Genomic DNA, 20,164 nt, shown 5'->3' on the forward strand with positions numbered 1-20,164 from the left:
CCTTTGGGCCTCTCACTGGAACCCTCCACAATTGTGTTTCTCCACTTAAGCATCATTTAGTTTACAAACCAGAGGCAGCAAGCCAATTACTTCTGGAGTCTAATACTTTAGCCTGGGAGGGAGATTATTTTATTTATTTATTTATTTATTTATTTTTTATTATGTTATGTTAATCACCACACATTACATCATTAGTTTTTGATGTAGTGTTCCATGATTCATTGTTTGCGTATAACACCCAGTGCTCCACGCAGTACCTGCCCTCTTTAATACCCATCAGGAGGCTAACCCATCCTCCCAAGCCCCTCCCCTCTAGAACCCTCAGTTTGTTTCTGAGTCCATAGTCTCTCATGGTTCATCTCCCCCTCCAATTCCCCCCTTCATTTTTCCCTTCCTACTATCTTCTTTTTTTAAAACATATAATGTATTATTTGTTTCAGAGGTACAGGTCTGTGATTCAACAGTCTTACACAGTTCACAGCACTCACCATAGCACATACCCTCCCCAGTGTCTATCTGGAAATTGATGTCATGAGATAAACTCTTTTGAGAGAAAGAGGGAAATTGGGGAGATGCTAAAATATAATGCAATGCCTAGGCACCCTGGAGGCTTGTTTCCTCATCTGTAAAATGGGGGTTTACCTCCAGGTCCCATAGACTTTGGTTACATCTGGGCTGCTGTGAGCTGGCTCTCTGGGTCCTAAGTCAACGATTTAATAAGAATGAAGAAATACCTGTCTCCTAAGGGTTTTAGGATTAAATGAACTAAATAAAACGTCCACTCGGAAGCACAGAGCTTGCACAATAGTGAGCCTGACCATGACTGCCTTCCATGCAGGGGTTCCAGGCCCCGGTGGGGGGCGGGGGGTTGGGGCAGCCGGGGAGCGGGTCACAGCCTGCACCCGGGCCCGGTGGCCTGCTCCGCCCACGTGGGGCCGCGGCGCCGTCGAATGACTCGGTGCAACGTGTTGGTGGCGGCGGCGGCGGCGGCGGCGGCGGCGGCGGTTCGCGCTCTTCCGGGCTCCGCAGCTTCCTGCCGAGCACCGCGCAGCCGCCTCCGCCGCGGAAGCCCCGGGTGCAGCCTCGGCTGCACCGGTGCGGGCCCCGGGCTCAGCCGCGCGCTCCCGCGGGGCCCCGGCTGTCCGACCGCACGATGCGCGCCGCGCGGCCGCTCGCGCCGCTCCTGCCGCTGCTGCTGCTGCTCGCGCTCCTGGCCGCGCCTGCCGCCCGCGCCCGCAGAGCTGAGTCCGCCCCGGCGCGGCAGCCCGAGCCCGAGCGCCGACCGCGGCCGTTGCCCGGCCCGGGGCCCGGGAACGCCACCCGGACGGGGTCTGCGGCGCCGGTGGGCGGCGGCGGCAGCTCCAACAGCAGCGGCGACGCCCTGGTGACCCGTATCTCCAGCCTGCTCCGCGACCTGCCCACCCTGAAGGCGGCCGTGATAGTGGCGTGCGCCTTCACCGCGCTGCTAATCGCCTGCTTGCTGCTGCGCGTCTTCAGGTGGGTCCCGCCGCCCCCTGTCCTTCCCCCGCGGGCCGCCCTGCCCCGCAGCCTGCTGTCACCGCGCGCCCGCCACACCTGCGCGCACAGACGCTCGGGGCGCGCGGCTCCGCTGTGGGCGGGGTGGGGGGGCCGGCGGCGCTGGTGGGGGGCTCGGTGCGCGGCAGCCGGCCGAGCGGCCCGGGCCCTGCCCCGCAGCAGTGCGCTCCCCGTACACGTTTTAGAAATGTTCGCGTCCTTTAACGACAGCGATCACGAATACTGGCTTCCTTTGAACTCTCTGCTAATGTTTAACGCTAACAGTAGCGCTACCGATTCTGATAGTTCCGTATTTATTTTTACACAGAATTTATTTTATACCCATTTCACAGATGGGGGAAAAAAATCTCCGGAGAGGCAGGGCAGTTTATCCAAGTAGACCCAGTGGTGGCGGTAGAGTTTGAAACCAGGGCCTTCTGCCTTTAACCTTACCCACCTTGCTGTCCTTCCCTCCCTTGCCTCCGAGGCGCCTTTTTCTTTTTAATATTTTATTTATTTATTTGAGAACGAGAGAGCACAAGCGGGGGCGGGAGGAGCGGCAGAGGTAGAGGGAGAAGCAGACTTCCCGCTGAGCAGGGAGCCCGACGTTGGGCTCCATCCGAGGACCCTGAGATCATAACCTGAGCCGAAGGCAGACGCTTAACCCACTGAGCCACCCAGGCGCCCACCTCCGAGGCTTCTTAATGCCCCACCTGCCTTTTTCCTTTTTCTTCATTGTGGTAACAAAAAAATGATGTGTCTAGAGCTTGGGGATGTGCCCAGGACATGTGTTGGAGGTGTGCTTTGCACCGGGGATTGGAGCTGAACTCCAGGATGCTTGGCGACCCTTGGTGGTCTCAGGGCCTTTCTGTTGGGGGATGCAAATGGTTCTCCTGTTCCCCTGCCTGACAGAGCTTGTCCCAGTGAAGACTCCCAAGGGCATGAAGGGTCTTGGGGAGGCTTTTGTCAGTTGCTCAAATTCAGGGAGAAAGTGTCTGGGAAATGAGGAAGGAGGACCTGGGTCCCTGGAGTAGAGATGGGAAAAGCTACCTGGGATACAAGGAAGACATTTTCCCCAAATGCCTGGGAAATCCTGTTTTTGCAGAAAATGAACCAAATGTGTCCTGTTGCTCAGGCGGGCCGCTGGGAAATCTGGGTGTGTGTGTGTCCATTATTCACTGCCCACCACTGGCATTCCAAGTGTAGACAGTGTGCTTTGTTGTTTGATCAGCTGTTGGAGGTTTGGGGCCAGGGGCTGGCTCTCCACCCTGGGGAGCATTTTCAGCACAGGAGCGGAAACCAGACCTGGAAAGGCAGTGTGGAGAGTTATCTGTTGAGGTTTGTTGTTGTTGTTGTGTGACTGTGAGTCAAGGTGTTTCATTGTGAGTCTGTACGATTAAATGCCAGAGGTCCTGAGAAAATGGAGCGGGCTGGGGCCGGGGGGGGGGGGGCGTGTGTTTCCACATCCATCTCCCCCATCCCGTGTCCTGGCACAGCCCGTGTTGTTCCTCACTGCGCTGGCACCCTTGATGTGCTTTGGGCATTGAATCTCCCCCCACCCCAATCCTTTCCCCTGCCCTCCCTCCTCTGCTTACAAACTTCAGTGGCTCCCTGTGTAGCTATTACCTGCGTGTGGCATTCAAGGCTCTTACAGACTGGCCCCAGCCCTTCTGGCGGCCATTAGCCAGCCCTTCTGAGACTCCTCTCTGTCACTTGCTTATTTCCTTATGCTCCATGGTGTTGGCCTGTGCCTTCCTACCCCGGGGCCAGTTTCTGCTGCACACCTGCCATGACTGCCCCAAGACCTAGCTCCCAGGGTCCTTCCTCTGTGTGGTTTTCTGGACATCTGAGTGAGACCCTCACTTCCTTTTCTGGCCTGCCCCAGCCCTAGCCTTGTGCATCTTCTGTACAGCCCTTCTCACGCCATGCTTGGGTGGCTGGGTTTAGTGCCAAGCTCCCATACTCAGCAGACAGCCCTGGGCTGCAGGGATGTCCAGTCCCTCCCAGTGTCTAGGTGTCCCATGCCGGCCTGGCATTTAGTGGAGGCACCATGGTCCTTTACTGACTTCCTGATTGTTCTGCTGGAGTGAGCTTTGATGCCTAGAGCAGTTCTGAGCATGGAGGTTTGAAACATTTTGCTCAAAATAGGCCTCCGAGCCTACAAGGCAGTGTACTTTTTAGGAAGGCATTTGAACTATTTTGCCAGTCTGCTCCTTATTACCCAGGGGTGGGGGAGAAAAGCAAGCAGCATGTGGCCGGATGTGAGCTGCGTGTTTGGGTGGGGGGTGGGCAGAGCCGACACTCAGGCCTCATTGGAGGGTTTGCGCAGTTTGGGAGGGAGGTTCTGATTTCATAGAAGCTGGTTAGGTGTATGATCTGCCTCCTCTTCCGGGCACGTGTTCTTGCGGGGGTGAGTTTGCAGGTGCCCCACTGCCACCTTGGTTTCCGAGGCGGACAGGAGCTTAGAGCATTTTACAGCTGGGAAGGGCCTTCATGGCACACAGTCCCCATGCGCTCCTTTGCCGAGGAGAAAGTTACATTCCAGGGAGCAGACTGAGTTACCCAGCAGATTCTCGAACATGAGGCGGGGCCGGTGGCCCATCTTGCTGGTGGTCTGTACTGTGGCCTTTCCCCCCTCCGCAGTCCTCAGCAGGCTCAGCTCATCGGGCCTCCCGACCACCTGCTGCTGTGGGTGGGTGTCCCGCTTCCGTGTCGTCACTGGGTCCTGGCCATTCCACCCTTCGAGTGACCCGGAGGCTGGCTGTCCTGCCTGTGCCCGCATCCTTCCCCCATGGGAGCTCCCGCACCTGCCAGAGCTTCTGCCCGGCGTGGCTCCCTACCTTGTGTCCGAATCTTAGCAATAGCCTTCATGTCCACTGCTGTTCCTGCTTCCAGTCTCGTCCCTGCCCCTGTCCATCCTCCCTCTCTGGTCTCGTCGCTCCTCTGCCCACCAAAGCCCCCATGCACAAGCTCCTTAGTGTACAGACGAGGCTGGCCCTTCATACACAGGGCCCCGCCTCCCTCTTGAGCCCCTGTGTCGGCTCTGCCTACTGTTCCAGCCCCGCTGGGCTTCCAGAGCTTCTCCAGAGGGGTCGCGTGGCCTGGGACCAGCATTCTTTGCCCCACTCTGACCCTCGGCCTGGAGTCCCCTCTGCCATCATGGAGTCCCCTCTGCCATCATGACTACATGGCCAGGTCCTTGCTCTTTGCCCTCCTCTGTTCCCTCTGAGAAGCCTCTTCAGCCAGGGCCATCCAGAGCTCCCAGAGCACGCTGGGGTTTTGAAAGTCCCGCGTGGAGTCGAGACAGGAGACAGTCACTGAACGTGTCCCTTTGCTTTCCAGCCTGGGGGGCTCCCAAGAGCAGAGCTGGACCTTGATCCTTTGTGTCTCTCTGACCCCAGGTAGCCTCCAAGCACACACTGGCATCTAATGAAGATATTTTTAGCAAATGAGTGTGGAACGCCTAAGTATTTTATGTTACTGATGCTCCTTAGAAAGTCCTCTGTGACTAGATGCATGGCTGATGCCGGAAGCCTTTGAGGTAGGAATTCGTTTAGATGGTGACCCTCCATTTCCTTAACAACGAAGACCAGGGAGGAAGAGGGTAGTCAGGTTACTGCTTATAAAGCAGCAACCCTAGCCCATTTGTCTATTTTCCCTGAAGGAGCCACCCTGCCAGACAACAGAAAAAATGTGGATCCAAGGAAACCATTAAAACTGAAAGCACAGAATGTATATAGTAATGAAAAATACGTATACCTTTAACGAAGCAATTCCATCCCCAAGGTCCACACATTTTTCACTGTGATACGTCTTCTTTCTTCCAATTCTGTTAATTGGGAGAGGAAGCAAAGATGCGTGGGCAGTGAAGTTCAGAGCAGTTCTGTTTGGTAGTGAAAATATTTAAATAACCTAAGTATCTAACAATGGATCTTCGTTAAATAATTTATGGAAAGTATGGAATACACTTAAGCTGTTAAAAATGATGATGCTGGGGGTCCTGGGTGGCTCAGTGGGTTGAGCGTCTGACTCTTGATCTCAGCTCAGGTCTTGATCTCAGGGTTGTGGGTTCAAGCCCCGTGTTGGACTCTGCATTGGGCGTGGAGCCTACTTTAAAAAAAAATGATGATGTTGATCTAATACTGTATATCACTAAGTGGAATGGTTTATAAAATAGCACGTATAGTATGCTTTTATTTAAATAATAAATTATACATATAGCAAACATGCAAAGAAATCTACGTGTATGTGCACATTTGTGGAGGTGGGTGATAATTATTTTCAGGTTATGTTTTTACATGATCTGAACTTCCTGACAGTGGACATACGTTCACTGCTGTTCTCCCTGTCTGTACGGTCAGCTCCTTGCTCTGTCGTTGGGTGTATCTGAGGCCTGAAGACCTGTATGAGAGGGTCTAGGATGTAATTGACAAGTGGGATTTTTGGGTCCCAGAGCTACTCATACTTGATTTTCCTGAGTCTGTACCAGTTCACCCTCCCGCCTGCAGTGCCTGAGGGTTCTCGCATCATAGATGGGAGGTACTTAGTACCATCTGACTTTCTCATTGTTCCAGGTAGATGGGTGTAATTTGGTCTCTCATTGGTTTGTTTGGCATTTTCCCAGTTTCTACTGAGATTGAGCGGCAGCCCCCCCTTCCCATACTTATTAATCAAGCAGATCTCTCCATCTGCAGAATCACTGACACCTTTTTCATGTATTTGGATCATTAAGGAACGCTGTTTTAAGACTGGAGACAACATTGGAAGGAGGGAAAGGCAGTTTGCATGCCCAGCACCCTGTGTGTGTGCGCGTGTGCATGTGTGTGTGTGCGCTGCCCAGCTTCCCCCCCAGGTCTGTTACCTGATATGTTTCTGAGAGCTGGCAGGGAATCAACAGGGAGGCTGTGTCTAGGAAGTAGAAAACTGCAATTCCTCTAATTTTTTGATGTTTAGAAATATCTGGTGGGTTGCGTGGCGTCAGCAATAACACGACATAAGCCAGTGTTATGCCCCATGTGCTCTCTGAGCTCTCACTCGAGATCTGGGAGGAGTCTGACTTCACTCTCCAGGGTCCTGTGAACAGGGTGGAGACAAGGCAGGGAACCCACCACCTCCACCACGACTCTCCTTTCCCCGTGGGGATCCCTTCCCCATCTTGGCGATCTCTGAGCTCCGCTGCTCAGGGCACATTTCTCCCAGATCTCTGCTGGCTGCTTTCCCAGCCACTTCTTATTTCAAAAGCTTTGTAAAATCCTCTTCTGTGGAAGGAGGGTTTTGGTGCTTCCTGGGGGATGGGGAGGAAAATGAATTCCAGGTGGGCTGAAACTGCCCGCCTATCACCTTTGTATGAATGGCAGAGGTGCGTGCCGCCGTGTCCTGAGGATGTTGGGACCCCAGAAGCTCAGTTACTTTCCTAAGCCAGCTCTTTGAAAAGGAACGAAGACTTTCCTGCCTATCCCGGATTCCCCAAATTTCCCATCGTCTGTGTATTTACATTTATAATAAGAACAGTGTTATTTAAGAGAAAGCATAACAGCTTCCTACTTTTGGGATTTGGGGAAACTTACCGTTCTGACATGGTTTTAGTTTTTGCTCATTAGTAGAAGAATATTATTTTAATGAACCGAAGCCTTAGGCAGAGCATGGTTGGCAAGTTAAGTCTCTTTATATGAGTTTGAGAGAGACTGGGGAGCTTGTGTAGGGTTAGGTCATTTCTGATGGTTTGACCAAGGTTTTGAATTGGGGGAAAAGCTATAGAAGTGAAACATGTTTACCCTAATTTTTAATTTTTTAGTGCATTTTCTGTTTTCTTTCTTTTTCAGTTTCATTGAGATAAAGTGGACATATAGCCCTGTGCACGTTGAGAGTGTACCGCCTAATGGTTTGACTTACATTTATTGTGAAATGTTTAGTGTAAGTTTAGTTAACATCTGTCACCTCATAGAGATACCCACCAAAAAAAGGGAAAACAATTTTTTTTTCTGGATGATGAGAACTTTTGGGATCTACTGGTTTAAGCAGCTCCCAGGTACACCATCTGGCAGTGTTTACGATACACCCCCCATATGTATTTGTCTCATAACTGGAAGTTTGTACCCTTTGGCCACTTTTATCCAATCCCACCCCTTCATTTAATTTATATATGACAGTGAAGAAAGAATGTTAAATAAATCTAAGGCAGAAAAATTCAGATTTTTTATTTTTTTAAAAGAGGGTAGAGTGTACCTTTGATTCCTTTTTCTGTGAAGTTAAAAAAACAAAGTCAAAGGACATGGGAAACATAAGTTCCCTCAAGTCGTTCTCATCCAGGGAGGATTTTTGCCCCCTTGGGGTCATTTGGCAAGTGTCTGGATAGATTAGAGAGAGAGGGAGAGACTGCATGCAAAGTGGGGGTGGGGAGGGACAGAGGCAGAGGGAGAAGCAGACTCCCCACTGGGCAGGGAGCCCGACATGGGGCTCGATCCCAGGACCCCAGGATCATGATCTGAACCGATGGCAGATGTTCAACTAACTGAGCCACCCAGGCGCCCCTGGAGATATTTTTGGTTGTCGTGATTTGCGGAGAGGGATGCTGCGGGCATCTAGTATTGAGAGCCCAGGGATGCTGCAGAACATCCTACAGTGCACAGGATAGCCCCTTAACAAAGAACAGTTGAGCCCGAGATGTCAGAAGTGCCGGCACTCCCTGAGAGTCTGGGCTGCGAGGCTGTTAGTCGTCTGAAGTGAGCAGTGTACTGAGCCTTTCTGGGCATTCAGTGCCCAGCGCTAATTGCCATATACACCTCCAAGGCCTACGGGGATATTTAGAATGACATGGAGTCAACCGAGTCCCTGGCTCCCCTTTAAACAGCTAAGTCTTACTGTATTTTAAAATATGGTTCTGAAAACAGATGTAATTTATACCCAACGTTTTGGTCTTGCTTCTGCCTGTAGCTGAGGATGCAGCCATTTGGCCAAAATAATCAGGCATGTGCATCTGCCTCTGGGCCTCTTTCTTTCTTTCTTTTTTTTTTTTTAAGTATTTTATTTATTTATTCATGAGAGACAGAGAGAGAGATAGAGAGAGAAGCAGGCCCCCAAGGAGCAGGGAGCCTGATGCAGGACTCGATCCCAGGTCCCTGGGATCGTGACCTGAGCCGAAGGCAGACGCTTAACCATCTGAGCCACCCAGGCACCCTGCCTCTGGGCCTCTTTCAAATGTAATCGGTGACTTTTTAAACTGCGTGAGCCTCCCTAGACACATAGCACCCTGAGTGGAGGAGGTACCTCATGGCTGCTCTTATTAATGTGCCTGTGAGGACTCGGCACCTGCCACTGATTTCTTCTGTCAAATTGGGAAGGGAGAAAAATCCCTCTTTAATTTAACGCTGAGCCCTCTGCCTTACGTGGCTTTACCCGTAAACTCTCATGCCCACGATCACCTTAGTTTCAAGGGCTTTGCAAACTCAGATCCTTCTTGGCACATGAGGCGCATCTAGGGGTGGGGGTCCCCAGTGTTAGTGTCTACATAGCACGCTTCCGGATTTAAGCAGAGAAGGCTTCAGGGGCTGTGCTGGTATTTTAGTCTTATGGCTGATGCTTTGGTTCTAACTCTTTGCAGAGGGAATTTCTGGGACCATTAATTTAGAAGCATGTTGTCATGGTTTCACTTAAAAAAATCTGTGCTTAATCTAAGGGTGATCTGCCAGGAACCCGGACTTGGTATTTATTTTCTCAGGGGTGCAGGGGGGCGGGGAGGAAATCCACGCTCACTGGCAAGTGTGGAGCAGAGGAGAGGCCGTGGCATAGAGAGCTCCCCTGACCTCCTCCCTCCATCCCATTGTACAGATGAAGAAACTGAGGCCCATTGGGGGAAGGGTTTATTGAGGTCATCCAGTGAGTTTGTAGGAAAAGCAGGACTTAAGCACAGGTGTTTTGATGCTCAGCTTGGTCCTTTCTGGGCCCCCAAGCCGTGGTGGGCTGGGTTTTGGTCTGTTCCAGTTGGGTCTCCGCAGCAATCAGCCAAGGACCCAGGAGAAAACATGGTTGAAAGGATCGAGCTTTTTTCCCAGTGTGTTTCCTGAGACCCACTGTGAGCATAGGGGGCACTGTGCTGTGGGGAACACACCAGAAGCCACGGAGCTCCGCGTTCAATCTGGGAGACGGGATGGTGCCCTTGGATGGCAACTACTGGGCAGAGAAGAAAGATTCCAGTTCAACCGGGGAACTGATGTATCAAAAGTAACACTTGTAAACAAAAGTATAAATTGCAAAAGGCCGGCCGGCCCCGGGGGCTTTGGCTGGGGATAGAACAGTCTGGGAAGGAAAATGGGGGAGAAGGATTAGGGCTTGGTGCAGGGTAGGATGAAGAGATTCTTCCAGGACCAGATGGTGGAGCAGGATTTGCTGTGGTGGGGGTGGAAGTGATCATTTGGAAATTGTGATGATGATAATAATAGTTGCCACTGATATTTATTAAGCCCTGACTGTGTACCAGGCTCCGTACTAAACGTTTTCTATGTGTTTTGTCATTCCTGTGACAAGTCCCCATTTTACAGATGAGTAAATCAAGGCACAGAGTTGATGAAGTGTTGCTCAAGGCCAGGCAGCTGGGCAATGGCCGGAGTCTGACTTCGGAGCCAGCATTCCCCGCCCTTGCCTTGTCGCGGCCGGATTTTGGAAGACACGGGTTCTAGCTGGAGGGTACAGGGAATTGTGGTGGGTCAGAAGGATGGTTGGAGTAATCACAGTGCTGTTTAGTACCGCCGACCGAAGCCAGGGGCTTGATAAGTATTTGCTGGGTGAGTGGGTGAATCGTGATGTGGCCATCGCGGGGACTCAGGATGGCTGTGGAGACCTGTAGAAGGTGCTGGAAGGACAGGTAGGGAGGCCTGGAGGCCTGAGTGGATGAAGAGGAAGAGGGAGAGGAGAGTGTCAGGGGCCCCCTCAAAGGGCCTGGAGAAGGGGGGCAGGGTGAAGGGAGTGGCCGGGCAGGGGAGAAGGGGAGGAAGAAGATGATGTCCAGTGAAACTCGCTCACAGAAATGCCAGCCACACATCTGGACTTCTGGGCTTGGGTGGAGAGGTTGGGAGCTTCTGTGAGAAGTGACTCCTCCCTGGCAGTGAGGAGTGACATGCCCAGGCCTCCCCTACCATGTGGCAGGGACAGGTGGATGCTGAAAGGGCTATTCATGACATGTGTCCCAAAGCACGGTGACCTCAGAGTTTCTACGCTGCAGTTGGGTCTGCTGGGTCCACCAGAAGTGTCCCTGTTGGTCATCTTGCCACTGCCCTTGAACCAAGGGAGCTGCCCCTGAGGCTGCCTTCCTTGCTTTATGCTTCGCTTGCCTCACCTGGCACCTCATATAAAAACAAGGAGGACCCAGCCCTTTGCAAACATACCTGGGGCTGGAGGAACAGGTCTTGGTGTATTTGCCTTTGCCATATCGCATGTGACTCCTCGAACAGGTTAAAGCTGGGGTGTGCTTATTTTGTCTTGGAAGAATGAAAGTTGGATCTGTTCCTCAGGGATTGACAGAGGGAAGGAGAAACAAGTGTGGAGAGCAGATGGAGGCCAGAAGCTGTAGCGTTCTGAAGAAGAGCCCTAAGGCTTGTAATTGAGCTTTTTGGGGTTGTGTGGTCTGTGTTGTATGATCCATGTTTAGATGAACTGTAAGCACCCCCAGGGCACAATGTGCGTTGTGCGCTGGATGCAGGCTTTGGGCTGGGTCAGAAATGACATCATTCTGTTAACCCCAAAGCGGATGGTGCTCAAAGCGGGGGGATGCAGCTAGGTTGTATAAGTAATGGCTGGTACCCTTTAATCAAATGAGCTGCTGGTGAGCAGGTACGAGGAAGCGTATCGGTTGAACACGCATATCATTCCTTCTTTCTGGGCTCCTGATTTTTAGTTGAGTCGTTTGGTGTCACTCATGCTTGGCATTGCATCCATGACCACGCCCAGGAAACAGTTAGGGGTTGCAAACTGATCATCCCCAGATCTGTGTTTTGTTTTGTTCTGTTGTACACAGTGTTTTTAACAACCGAGAGGGGTTGAGAACACCTAAAAATTGGAAGTCTTTGCATAAAAAATCTAGGGCTGCTTTTCTGGGCGGATGGAAATACTTGGAAACACAGGGCCTGTGTTCCATGTGACAGTAAGGGGCGGGCATCCGCCTCGGCTGGGGTGGTGAGCACCACTCCTTGTGTCTCTGGCTTGAAGACAGAGCATTGGTCACCGTTTGCCATGCTGTTTGTTCTAATGTTTATGACACCCCAGACCTGCTTCACTGGTTTCCTCTGCCTGGGGGGGGCTCGGGGGCATTGGAGTTTTTGACCTGGTGCTTTGAGTCCTGGTGCTTGACCCGGAGCTGGGTCCTGGACCCGGAGGAGCCCTGGCATGGTGGGGAGGGTGCGGCATGAGGACAGGGCAGAGGTGTGGAGGGGCTTCCAGGTGCCTCTGGAAGGCTCTCGCTGTGTTCAGGAGGGCTGGACTGGAGCCGTGTTAGAGCGGGGCCCCTGGAGACCTTGAAGCTCGTGCTGCACGGGAGGAAAAGCTGTGTCTCCTGTCACCGTCGGTGTCCTGGAGCCCCTCTGGAGCGGCGTGGGATGAGGTTCATATCGCAGTGCTGTTTACCTCTTTCAGTGCCTTGTTTAAACTGCTCTAAAAGGAAGGTGTTGGGTGGAGCGCAGGTGGCCGGGCCCAAGGCAGGGCAGGAAGGAAGGTTGTCCTTGGGAATTGTATCCTGGGTGCCTGCCTTGGTGGGGGGCAGTGGTGGCCTCGCCGTCCAAGCTCAGGGCTAAGCCCGAGTCGTTGCCCATTCTCCAGGGACCGCACTGCTGTCCCGGCCTCTCCGGCCCCTGCTTCCCTACAGGGGTGCTGGGGGGTGAGTTTTGGAATTGGCTTCTTTCTGTCTTCAAGTGTACTTATTTTTCTAGGGAAGGCTCAGTTATGTCTTAGGCTTTGAAGACGCAGGTGCAGGGTCAGGGTCAGAGTGGAAAGTGCGAAAGGCCTCTGACCCCAGAGCAGAAGCCGCACCAGGCTTTAAGGCTGCGTGCATGGCATCTCAGCCAACTGCCGGCCACTGCTAGATGTAGTCTCCCCCTCATTTTGTTCTCGTTTTCTTTAGGAATTTTTCTAAATGTCAAAGGTGACACGGGCTCTTTGCGACAAGTAGTGTGGTTTTGGCAGCATGCTGGTCCTTGAGCTATGGAACTACTTTATTTTTTTATTTTTTACTTTTTTACAGATAGACATATATTTTTAATTTTAATTTTTTTTAAGACTTTATTATTTGTCAGAGAGAGAGAGAGGGAGCGCAAAAGCAGAGGGAGAGGGAGAAGCAGACTCCCCGTGGAGCAGGGAGCCCCATGCGGGGCTCCATTCCAGGACCCCGGGATCATGACCTGAGCCGAAGGCGGACACGTAACCGACTGAGCCACCCAGGCGCCCCCCCCTACGAAACTACTTTAATGGGATTAAAAATGAAATCAGCTAGGGTGGAGGGAAGGTTCGGCTGCTGGGTCTGGCTCCTGAAGTCAGCAGATGCTCTGCGAGGGGACAGTGCCGGCTCTGGGCGGAGCAGAGGGGCCCTGGGCCAGTTCCAGGAAAGAGCAGTCCTGACACGTGCCTGCTATATTTAAAAATGTTATCTTTTTTTTTTTTTTTAAGCCTTTATTTATTTACTTGACAGAGAGAGAGAGAGACACAGCGAGAGAGGGAATACAAGCAGAGGGAGTGGGAGAGGGAGAAGCAGGCTCCCTGCCGAGCAAGGAGCCCGACGTGGGACTCGATCCCAGGACCCCGGGACCACGACCTGAGCTGAAGGCAGATGCTTAACGACTGAGCCACCCAGGCGCCCCCACCCCAATTAATTTTAGAAGATTTTCATCACCTCAGAAAGAAATTCCTAAGCCCATCAGCAAAACCCCCATCTCCCTCCCAACCCCCAGGCTTGGGTAAACACTCAATTAGGCCCCATTTCCCTTCATATTCCTCTCTTCCAGAATTTTCCTGGCTATTCTTGTTAACTTTTTAAAAAATTTTTCCTTCTCCCAGCTTTGGGATCAACTTGTCTAGATTGCCCCACAAAAATCTGTCAGTATTTTATTCGATTTAATTAAACTGGTAGATTCATTTGCGAGCCCTGAGATCAGTATGGAGGTTGAAACTTTCTTGTCAGAAGCATGACGCGTCCTCTCTTCATTGACACGGTCTTCTGTTGGTTGCTTTTGGCAGTGGCAGGAGGTGGCCGGCCACCAAAAGCCCTCACAGCTGAACTTCTAGCTGCCTGAGAGTACCCACTCTGAGAGTATGGGGACACCGGGTGTCTCAGCTAAGTCTCCTGCTCTCTTGTTGGAGGTTCTGGGATGTGGTGGACCTAGATTTGAGTCCCACTTGCGGGTCAGGTCACTCAGTGCTTCCTGGCTTTTGTTTCCTTGACTCCATGATGCCTCGCTAGCTGGAGGCTCCAGTAAGACCACGCGTGTGATGCCTGGCACTGAGCGTGCCCATCATGGTGGCTGCCATCACTGTCACCCCAGGGGAGCGATGATAGAAGAGGGCCACACGGGTTTGAGAGTCACATGTAGATGGTGCCCCACAGTGGGGGCAGTGCTCATGAATGGAGATCACAGGGAGTCTGAAGAAGGCAGACACCTGACTTGTGTGGGGTGTTCTGGGAAGGCCTCGTTGGGGAAATGGGAAAGCTGTGGTCCCATGGGGTGGTTGGGGCAGGGAGGCACCCTGGGGACCCACCACCAGAACCCCAACTGAACCAGGCACGTGGTGGAAATGGATATGAAATTAAGATTCAGGTGAGCGAGTCGTCTAGAGGCACGTAATGAAGGAATTGCAGAACTGATGTCCGAACCCCATCTCTGGACGTGCAGTCTGTGGGTCTGACTGCTGCACCCCCAACCCTTAAGGGTTCGTTTGGTTGTGTTCCTCTTGGTGGGGAAGGGCCAGGACAGAGGCCTGCTGAGCTCCGAAGCTCAGCTCCCGGCTTTTGTGTTTGCACAGGCGGCGCAAACCCTCTTCTGACCAGCTGCTGAAAGGGCCTTTGAGTAAACAAATCCTCCGGCTTTAGGGTTACGTTTCAGACTACAAGAATCTTGAACTTCTCCTCTGTCTTGTTAGAAATGTGTGTTTTGGCTCCCGTGGAAGGATCCTTTGTTTCTTAGAACTTCTCCGGTCTTGCCTGTTCCTGTGAAGCACAATGCGAACGTTTACTTAAAACCACCATTTGCCATCCCTTCGTTGAGGCCACCTGCTTTAAAGGGACCTTGTTCCAGGAAGGAGAAACTGTGTCAAGGGGCACGGGCCAGCTCTATCTTTGCCTTTCTTTGATTTCCTGAATCTCCTTCTTTAGCCGGAAGCTCTGTGCCCCACGGTTTTGGCAAGCTGCTCTTCTGCCTGGTCCCCCCCAACCCTGTCCAGCCCCACATGTGTCTGGGTTATGAACTCAGGTCTGACTCTACACCTGGGCTCTAGAACCAGGTGTCTAGAGCTTTCTTCTCAGGCTGGTGAGTGAAGGGAGGGCCGTGTCCACAAGCTGACCCATGGTCCCCTGGAGAGACTCAGGGGACTTCAGAGTCTTTGTGGCCATGTGGACTTTGCCTTTTCCTTAGGCCGGTGTGCTTATAAACAGCCCTGTGGGAAGGAGTCACCAGGATGTTTGTCTTCTTGGGAAACCTGTTCCTCGGTGGCCCTAAGCAAAACTTTTTATGATATTGTCACTCAGGCACTTGGTACTTGGGGTCCTTTGTTTTTAGAGCAGGGATGTGTCCTGGGGCTTGAAAGGGTTTGATGAAATGAGAAAATTGTACTTACAGGTGGAAGTTTTACCATTAGAATGTCAGAGAATCCCAAGATGGCATGCATGGTCATAGACGTAGCTTCCACATCATGCTGTGCCTGCCTTCGGTCCTTTGAGACCCCGTGGCGGTTCGGATTCTCCACATTGTGTGTGCCAGAAACCCCGGCCCAGACTGGCTTTGGTAGCTGTCAAGGAGGGCTGGCTTTTCTTCCTCCCTCCCTCCCTCCCTTCGTTTTTTTTTTTTTTTTTTAAGACTTTATTTATTTACTTGAGAGAGAGAGCGCACAGAGGGAGAGGGAGAAGCAGACTCCCTGCTGAGCAAGGAGCCCAATGCGGGACTCGATCCCAGGACCCTGGGATCATGACCTGAGCTGAAGGCAGACACTTAACTGACCGAGCCACCCAGGTGCCCCCTATTTTCCATTTCTAGAAGGTGGCAAGATGGCTTACTTCATTTTGGTCTCAAGGCCAGTGGGTGGAACATTTATGTCCCCTCTTCCCAGCCTTGCTAGCAAAAGGCCATTGGCTCTGATTGGTCCCCACTCCTGTCCCTCTTGCCACGGCCTGGGGGTTGAAGCCAAATGGCTCAGGCTTCGGTTTCATGTCCCATGTCCACCCCTGGAGCTGGGGGTGTGGTCAGTGGCCCAGCGTCCTCAACCGCAGGGACCAGATGGAAAAGGGATTCAGCCAGGCCACTGAAGATACAGATGCCGAAAGGAGGGGGGAGGTGGGTGCTGGCCTGCCTCAAAAGCAGCTCATGTCCTAAGGGAGCCACGATTCAGAAGTGTGTACAGATCAGTCTGAAGTAGGAATGTGTGAGCTGTGTTAAGTGGCAAGTTCCAGAAAAGTCTGATGAGGGCAGAGAGTTTCTCGGTGTTAACGTTGAGTGGGTGTGGAGTCTGGTGGGGGCGCGGAGTGGGGTTGCAGTTGGGAGTGAGTGGGGAAGTAGCAAGAGCGAGCTGGCCCCTTGCCTCTTGGCAGGCATGGGTGGTTCAAGGTGACCACCAGGGAGCTCTGTTCTGGGGCAGCCTTTGGCCTTGGCCATGGGGATGTCAACCCCTCCGAGTCTCCTTTCCCTCAGTGGTGAGGCAGAGGCACCTCACAGAGTGATTTATGTTTCACATGTGATCCTGTGTGTAAATAGCTTATCTGGCACCCAGCAAGAGCTCAACTATGATGAACTAGTATTAATTTGAAAAGACGGGTTAGAGTGTCCACACTCAGAGAGGACAGAGAAGGACTAGGAGAGGTTATTTCAACTGGAGAGATGTCCATTTTCTGTTCTCCGGGGCAGGATGGCACTGTTCTCCAACCCAGGACGGTTAGAGTCTGCGGGAGAGGCTCATGGACTGTTCGAACAGTTCCCCACTGCTAACTTGTACACAGCTACAGAAGGAGGGGTCGCTTTCTATGGTGAGAAATATGTGGGGAGCCTCCCATCCTGTGCCCTCTGAGGGCAGTGCGTCATACGTCATGCAGTGGCTGCCCACCACCTGCCCGCCCATGAAGGCGCTTGTCCGTGGAGGCCTCTGCCAATGAGTCTGAGTCTCTTCAACTTCTCACAGGTCCCAGTTTCCCTGTTAACAAGTCCAACAGTGGACAGTGACGTGGCTCCTTGTTTGTGAAGGGTTTTTGTGTCTCAGGGAGTTGATTGTTTGAAATGTAATTTCTTCAGCTCATTAGGTCAAAACTGGCATTTAAAGCATGTATGGGGGCTCTTACTGATGGCCTTTTGCACTAGTCAGGGTTCTCTAGTGAAACAGGACCAAGAAGATAGGTAGGTAGATAGACACACACACACACACACACACACACACACACACACACACACACACGGAATGTATGTCAATATATAACATATGAATTATATTATTACTATATTAATCATTTGTATTAATATAATCAATAGATGGATACATATTTTCTGAGTAATTGGTTCACGAGATTATGGAGTCTGACAGGTTCCAAGATCTGCAGGGTGAATGTGCAAGCTTGAGGCCCAAGAGCTTATAATGGCAAAAGTTCCCATCCCAAGGCTGGCAGGCCTGAGACCCAAGAAAAGCTAATGTTTCAGTTTGAGTCTGAAGGTAAGGAAGAAGCAAACAAAATATAATGTCCCAACTCAAAGGCCATCAGGCAGGATGAACTCTCTTACTCGTGGGAGGATCAGTCTTTGTATTCTGGGCAGTCCTTCAACTGATTGGATGAGGCCCACAACACTGAGGAGGGCAGTTGGCTTTACTTAGTCTGCCAATTTGAATGTTAATCTCATCCAAAATTACCCTCACGGACACACCCAGAAATAACGTTTGATGAAATGTCTGGACATTTCATTTAACCATCATACCTTTGGTGATATCTTGGGGTTTCAAATTCTTTTGTGAGGTCATGTGGTTGGAATGGTTGGCATTAAAGCAAGTAGGCCATGACATTCTAGAGGCTGATGGTGGTTTCCAGCTTCCTTCCTTGGGTAAGTATTTAAGGATCTTATTTTAAATTAAATAGGTTAATTTTGTCATGACAAGACTCTATAAACAATCAGGAAGGAGGGAGGGGATTTTATGGGTGATAGGGATCCACTCCCATGAAGCAAAGCTAAAATCAGAGTCTCCAGAACCTTCTTCCAGGGTCAGTAGTCAGTCCTGCCCCAGGGCCAATGACTAAACTAGGTTTCAAGTTCCAACGGGGCACAACGAGGTTTTCAAATCAGATTTTGCATTTTCTAGGCTTCATGATACGTGAGAAAGAGTTAGAAACAGCAATGGGACTCCTTAGCCTGAAACCATCTTGGGGTGTCCGTCTCTTTGGGCATCCACATGGGGCTTTCTCAAGTCCTCAGATTCACAGGACACCTCCTTTTCTACCAGAGAACCCTGAGGAGCAGGTACTATAGATTGTGTAGGGTGAGTTATGCCGAAGATACAGATACACATACAGATAAATGTGTATTTTTCCTGTGTAAATGACTCTTTTCATATTTTTGGTAAATCATATTAGGTGAGACAAAAACCATTTGCTGTTGTAAAGAAATTACAAGAAACCTGAAAGCTTCTTACTTCATCATCGTACAAACTGACCAAAGAATTTCTATATGCCGGAGACCGAGAGATCTCGTGTGTGTCTTGAATGTGGTCCCCACCTGGGAACAGCTTACTGTCTGCAGGATCATAGGATTCTTCAGGGCCCCCTTTATGATTTTTGGGGGGGGAGGGGCTTGGCTGGTTTCTCATAGTATCAGATATACTCAGAAAGGAGGAGGGACACCATAGGCTACGGAGGCATTTGGGAAAATGTTCAAGATCGTGGAGAAATAAATGCAAAGAGCGTCGGTAGTCATGATAATAGTATTATTCCCAGTGGCATCATAAACTTTCAGCCATGCCCGGATGAATATTGCATCCTTCGTGCAGAGTGACTAACGCCAGAGACTGAAGGCCTTGTCTTAGCACTTTCCCTGTGGCCCACAGTGACCCTTTACCATCCTGGAGGTAAAAAGCTTAGCGTTATAACTCACTATCCTCATAAATCCTCACGATGGAAACAGTATTGACTTGTTTTTACAAGTGCTTGTCATCTGAGAGAGGCTGTAGCACTTCTGTTTGTTTATTATTATTACTAACAGTAATTTTTGCTGAGAGCCTCCTGTGTGCAGGCCCCTTCCGTGCACCATCTCACTTAATCCTCTCCTGCCTGTGAGGGACAAATAGTGCCCTTATCCTATTTTATTTAGTTGGAAACGGAGGCTTAGGGAGATGAATTGACTTGCCCGTGATCACACAGGTAGAGGGTACCCGAGCCCTGGCCCGGATCCCACCTGGGTGGCCCACAGGTGCTGATCTCAATGCCACTTCTGCTGGGAGCAGGGATGCACAGACACAGCGGGGCCGGGTTGAGGATGAGGAGCGAGGGGGCGAAGGACAGGTGTGTCATGCCCCTGCAGACGCGGCGCTGGAGCCTGTCTTCACTGAGCATTTTTTTAAAAAGATTTTATTTATTTGAGAGAGAGAGAGAGCATGAGAGGGGGGAGGGTCGGAGGGAGAAGCAGACTCCCCGCCGAGCAGGGAGCCCGATGCGGGACTCGATCCCGGGACTCCAGGATCATGACCTGAGCCGAAGGCAGTCGCTTAACCAACTGAGCCACCCAGGCGCCCTTCACTGAGCATTTTGATCTTCTGCTCATCGCAGATTTTCTTTGCATTAGTTTTGCCCTTTTAAAAATATTGCACTGGGGCATTATTTCTCTCGACGACTGGGCTTTGCAGTGCTCAGGGCAGGCATAATCATCTCCACTTTGTAGGTGAGGACCAGGAGGGCTGGCGAGGTCAGGAGTCCGTAGAGGGTCCCATGGCCGAAAGGGACGGAGCTGGGACGTTCGTCAGGGCTTCTGGGAGCCGGGCTGGAGGTGGCAGCGTGACTTACCTGTGGGGATCCTAGCGTTCTCAGGAACGTGTCTCTCTTCTTCCAGGTCGGGAAAGAGGTTGAAGAAGACCCGCAAGTATGACATCATCACTACTCCAGCTGAACGTGTGGAGATGGCCCCACTGAATGAGGACGACGACGATGATGAGGACTCCACGGTATTTGACATCAAATACAGGTATGGGGTGGGGACAGCAGCTCCCTCTGGGCTCTCGGGCGTTGGGGTGGTAGGATGTTCACCTTGGAAAACAACTGAGGCCAGGCGTGGTGTCCACGTGTCCTTGTTCTTTGGTTGCGTGTTTGACCTTGGGGCGTCCTGCTTACGGAGGGAACTGCTTTGATCCCTTCCTAGAACGCACAGCCCCCAGGGAGCCTGCAGAGAGATGCTTGCAGAGAAGCGGCTATTCCCGCTTTCCCCAGATGCGGATGCTGGAG

At 51.6% G+C, this 20,164-nt stretch overlaps 1 protein-coding gene across 5 annotated transcripts in view; it reads left to right on the top strand.

The window, feature by feature from the left end:
* Window positions 1-1,050: 1,050 nt before the first annotated feature.
* FAM174B (family with sequence similarity 174 member B) overlaps window positions 1,051-20,164 on the top strand; it is a 29,518-nt gene continuing 10,404 nt past the window's right edge. For all 5 annotated transcript variants that reach the window (XR_003515891.2, XR_003515893.2, XR_003515892.2 and 2 more), the window contains exons 1-2: window positions 1,051-1,497; window positions 19,776-19,907. Coding sequence is in view for 2 of the 5 variants with exons in the window: in XM_027571849.2 (XP_027427650.2) it covers window positions 1,154-1,497; window positions 19,776-19,907 (476 nt within the window). In the remaining 3 variants the exon portion in view is untranslated. The remainder of the gene's footprint in view (window positions 1,498-19,775; window positions 19,908-20,164) is intronic.

The sequence above is a fragment of the Zalophus californianus genome, chromosome 6 (assembly GCF_009762305.2).
Source record: "Zalophus californianus isolate mZalCal1 chromosome 6, mZalCal1.pri.v2, whole genome shotgun sequence".
Classification (NCBI taxonomy): Eukaryota; Metazoa; Chordata; class Mammalia; order Carnivora; family Otariidae; genus Zalophus; species Zalophus californianus.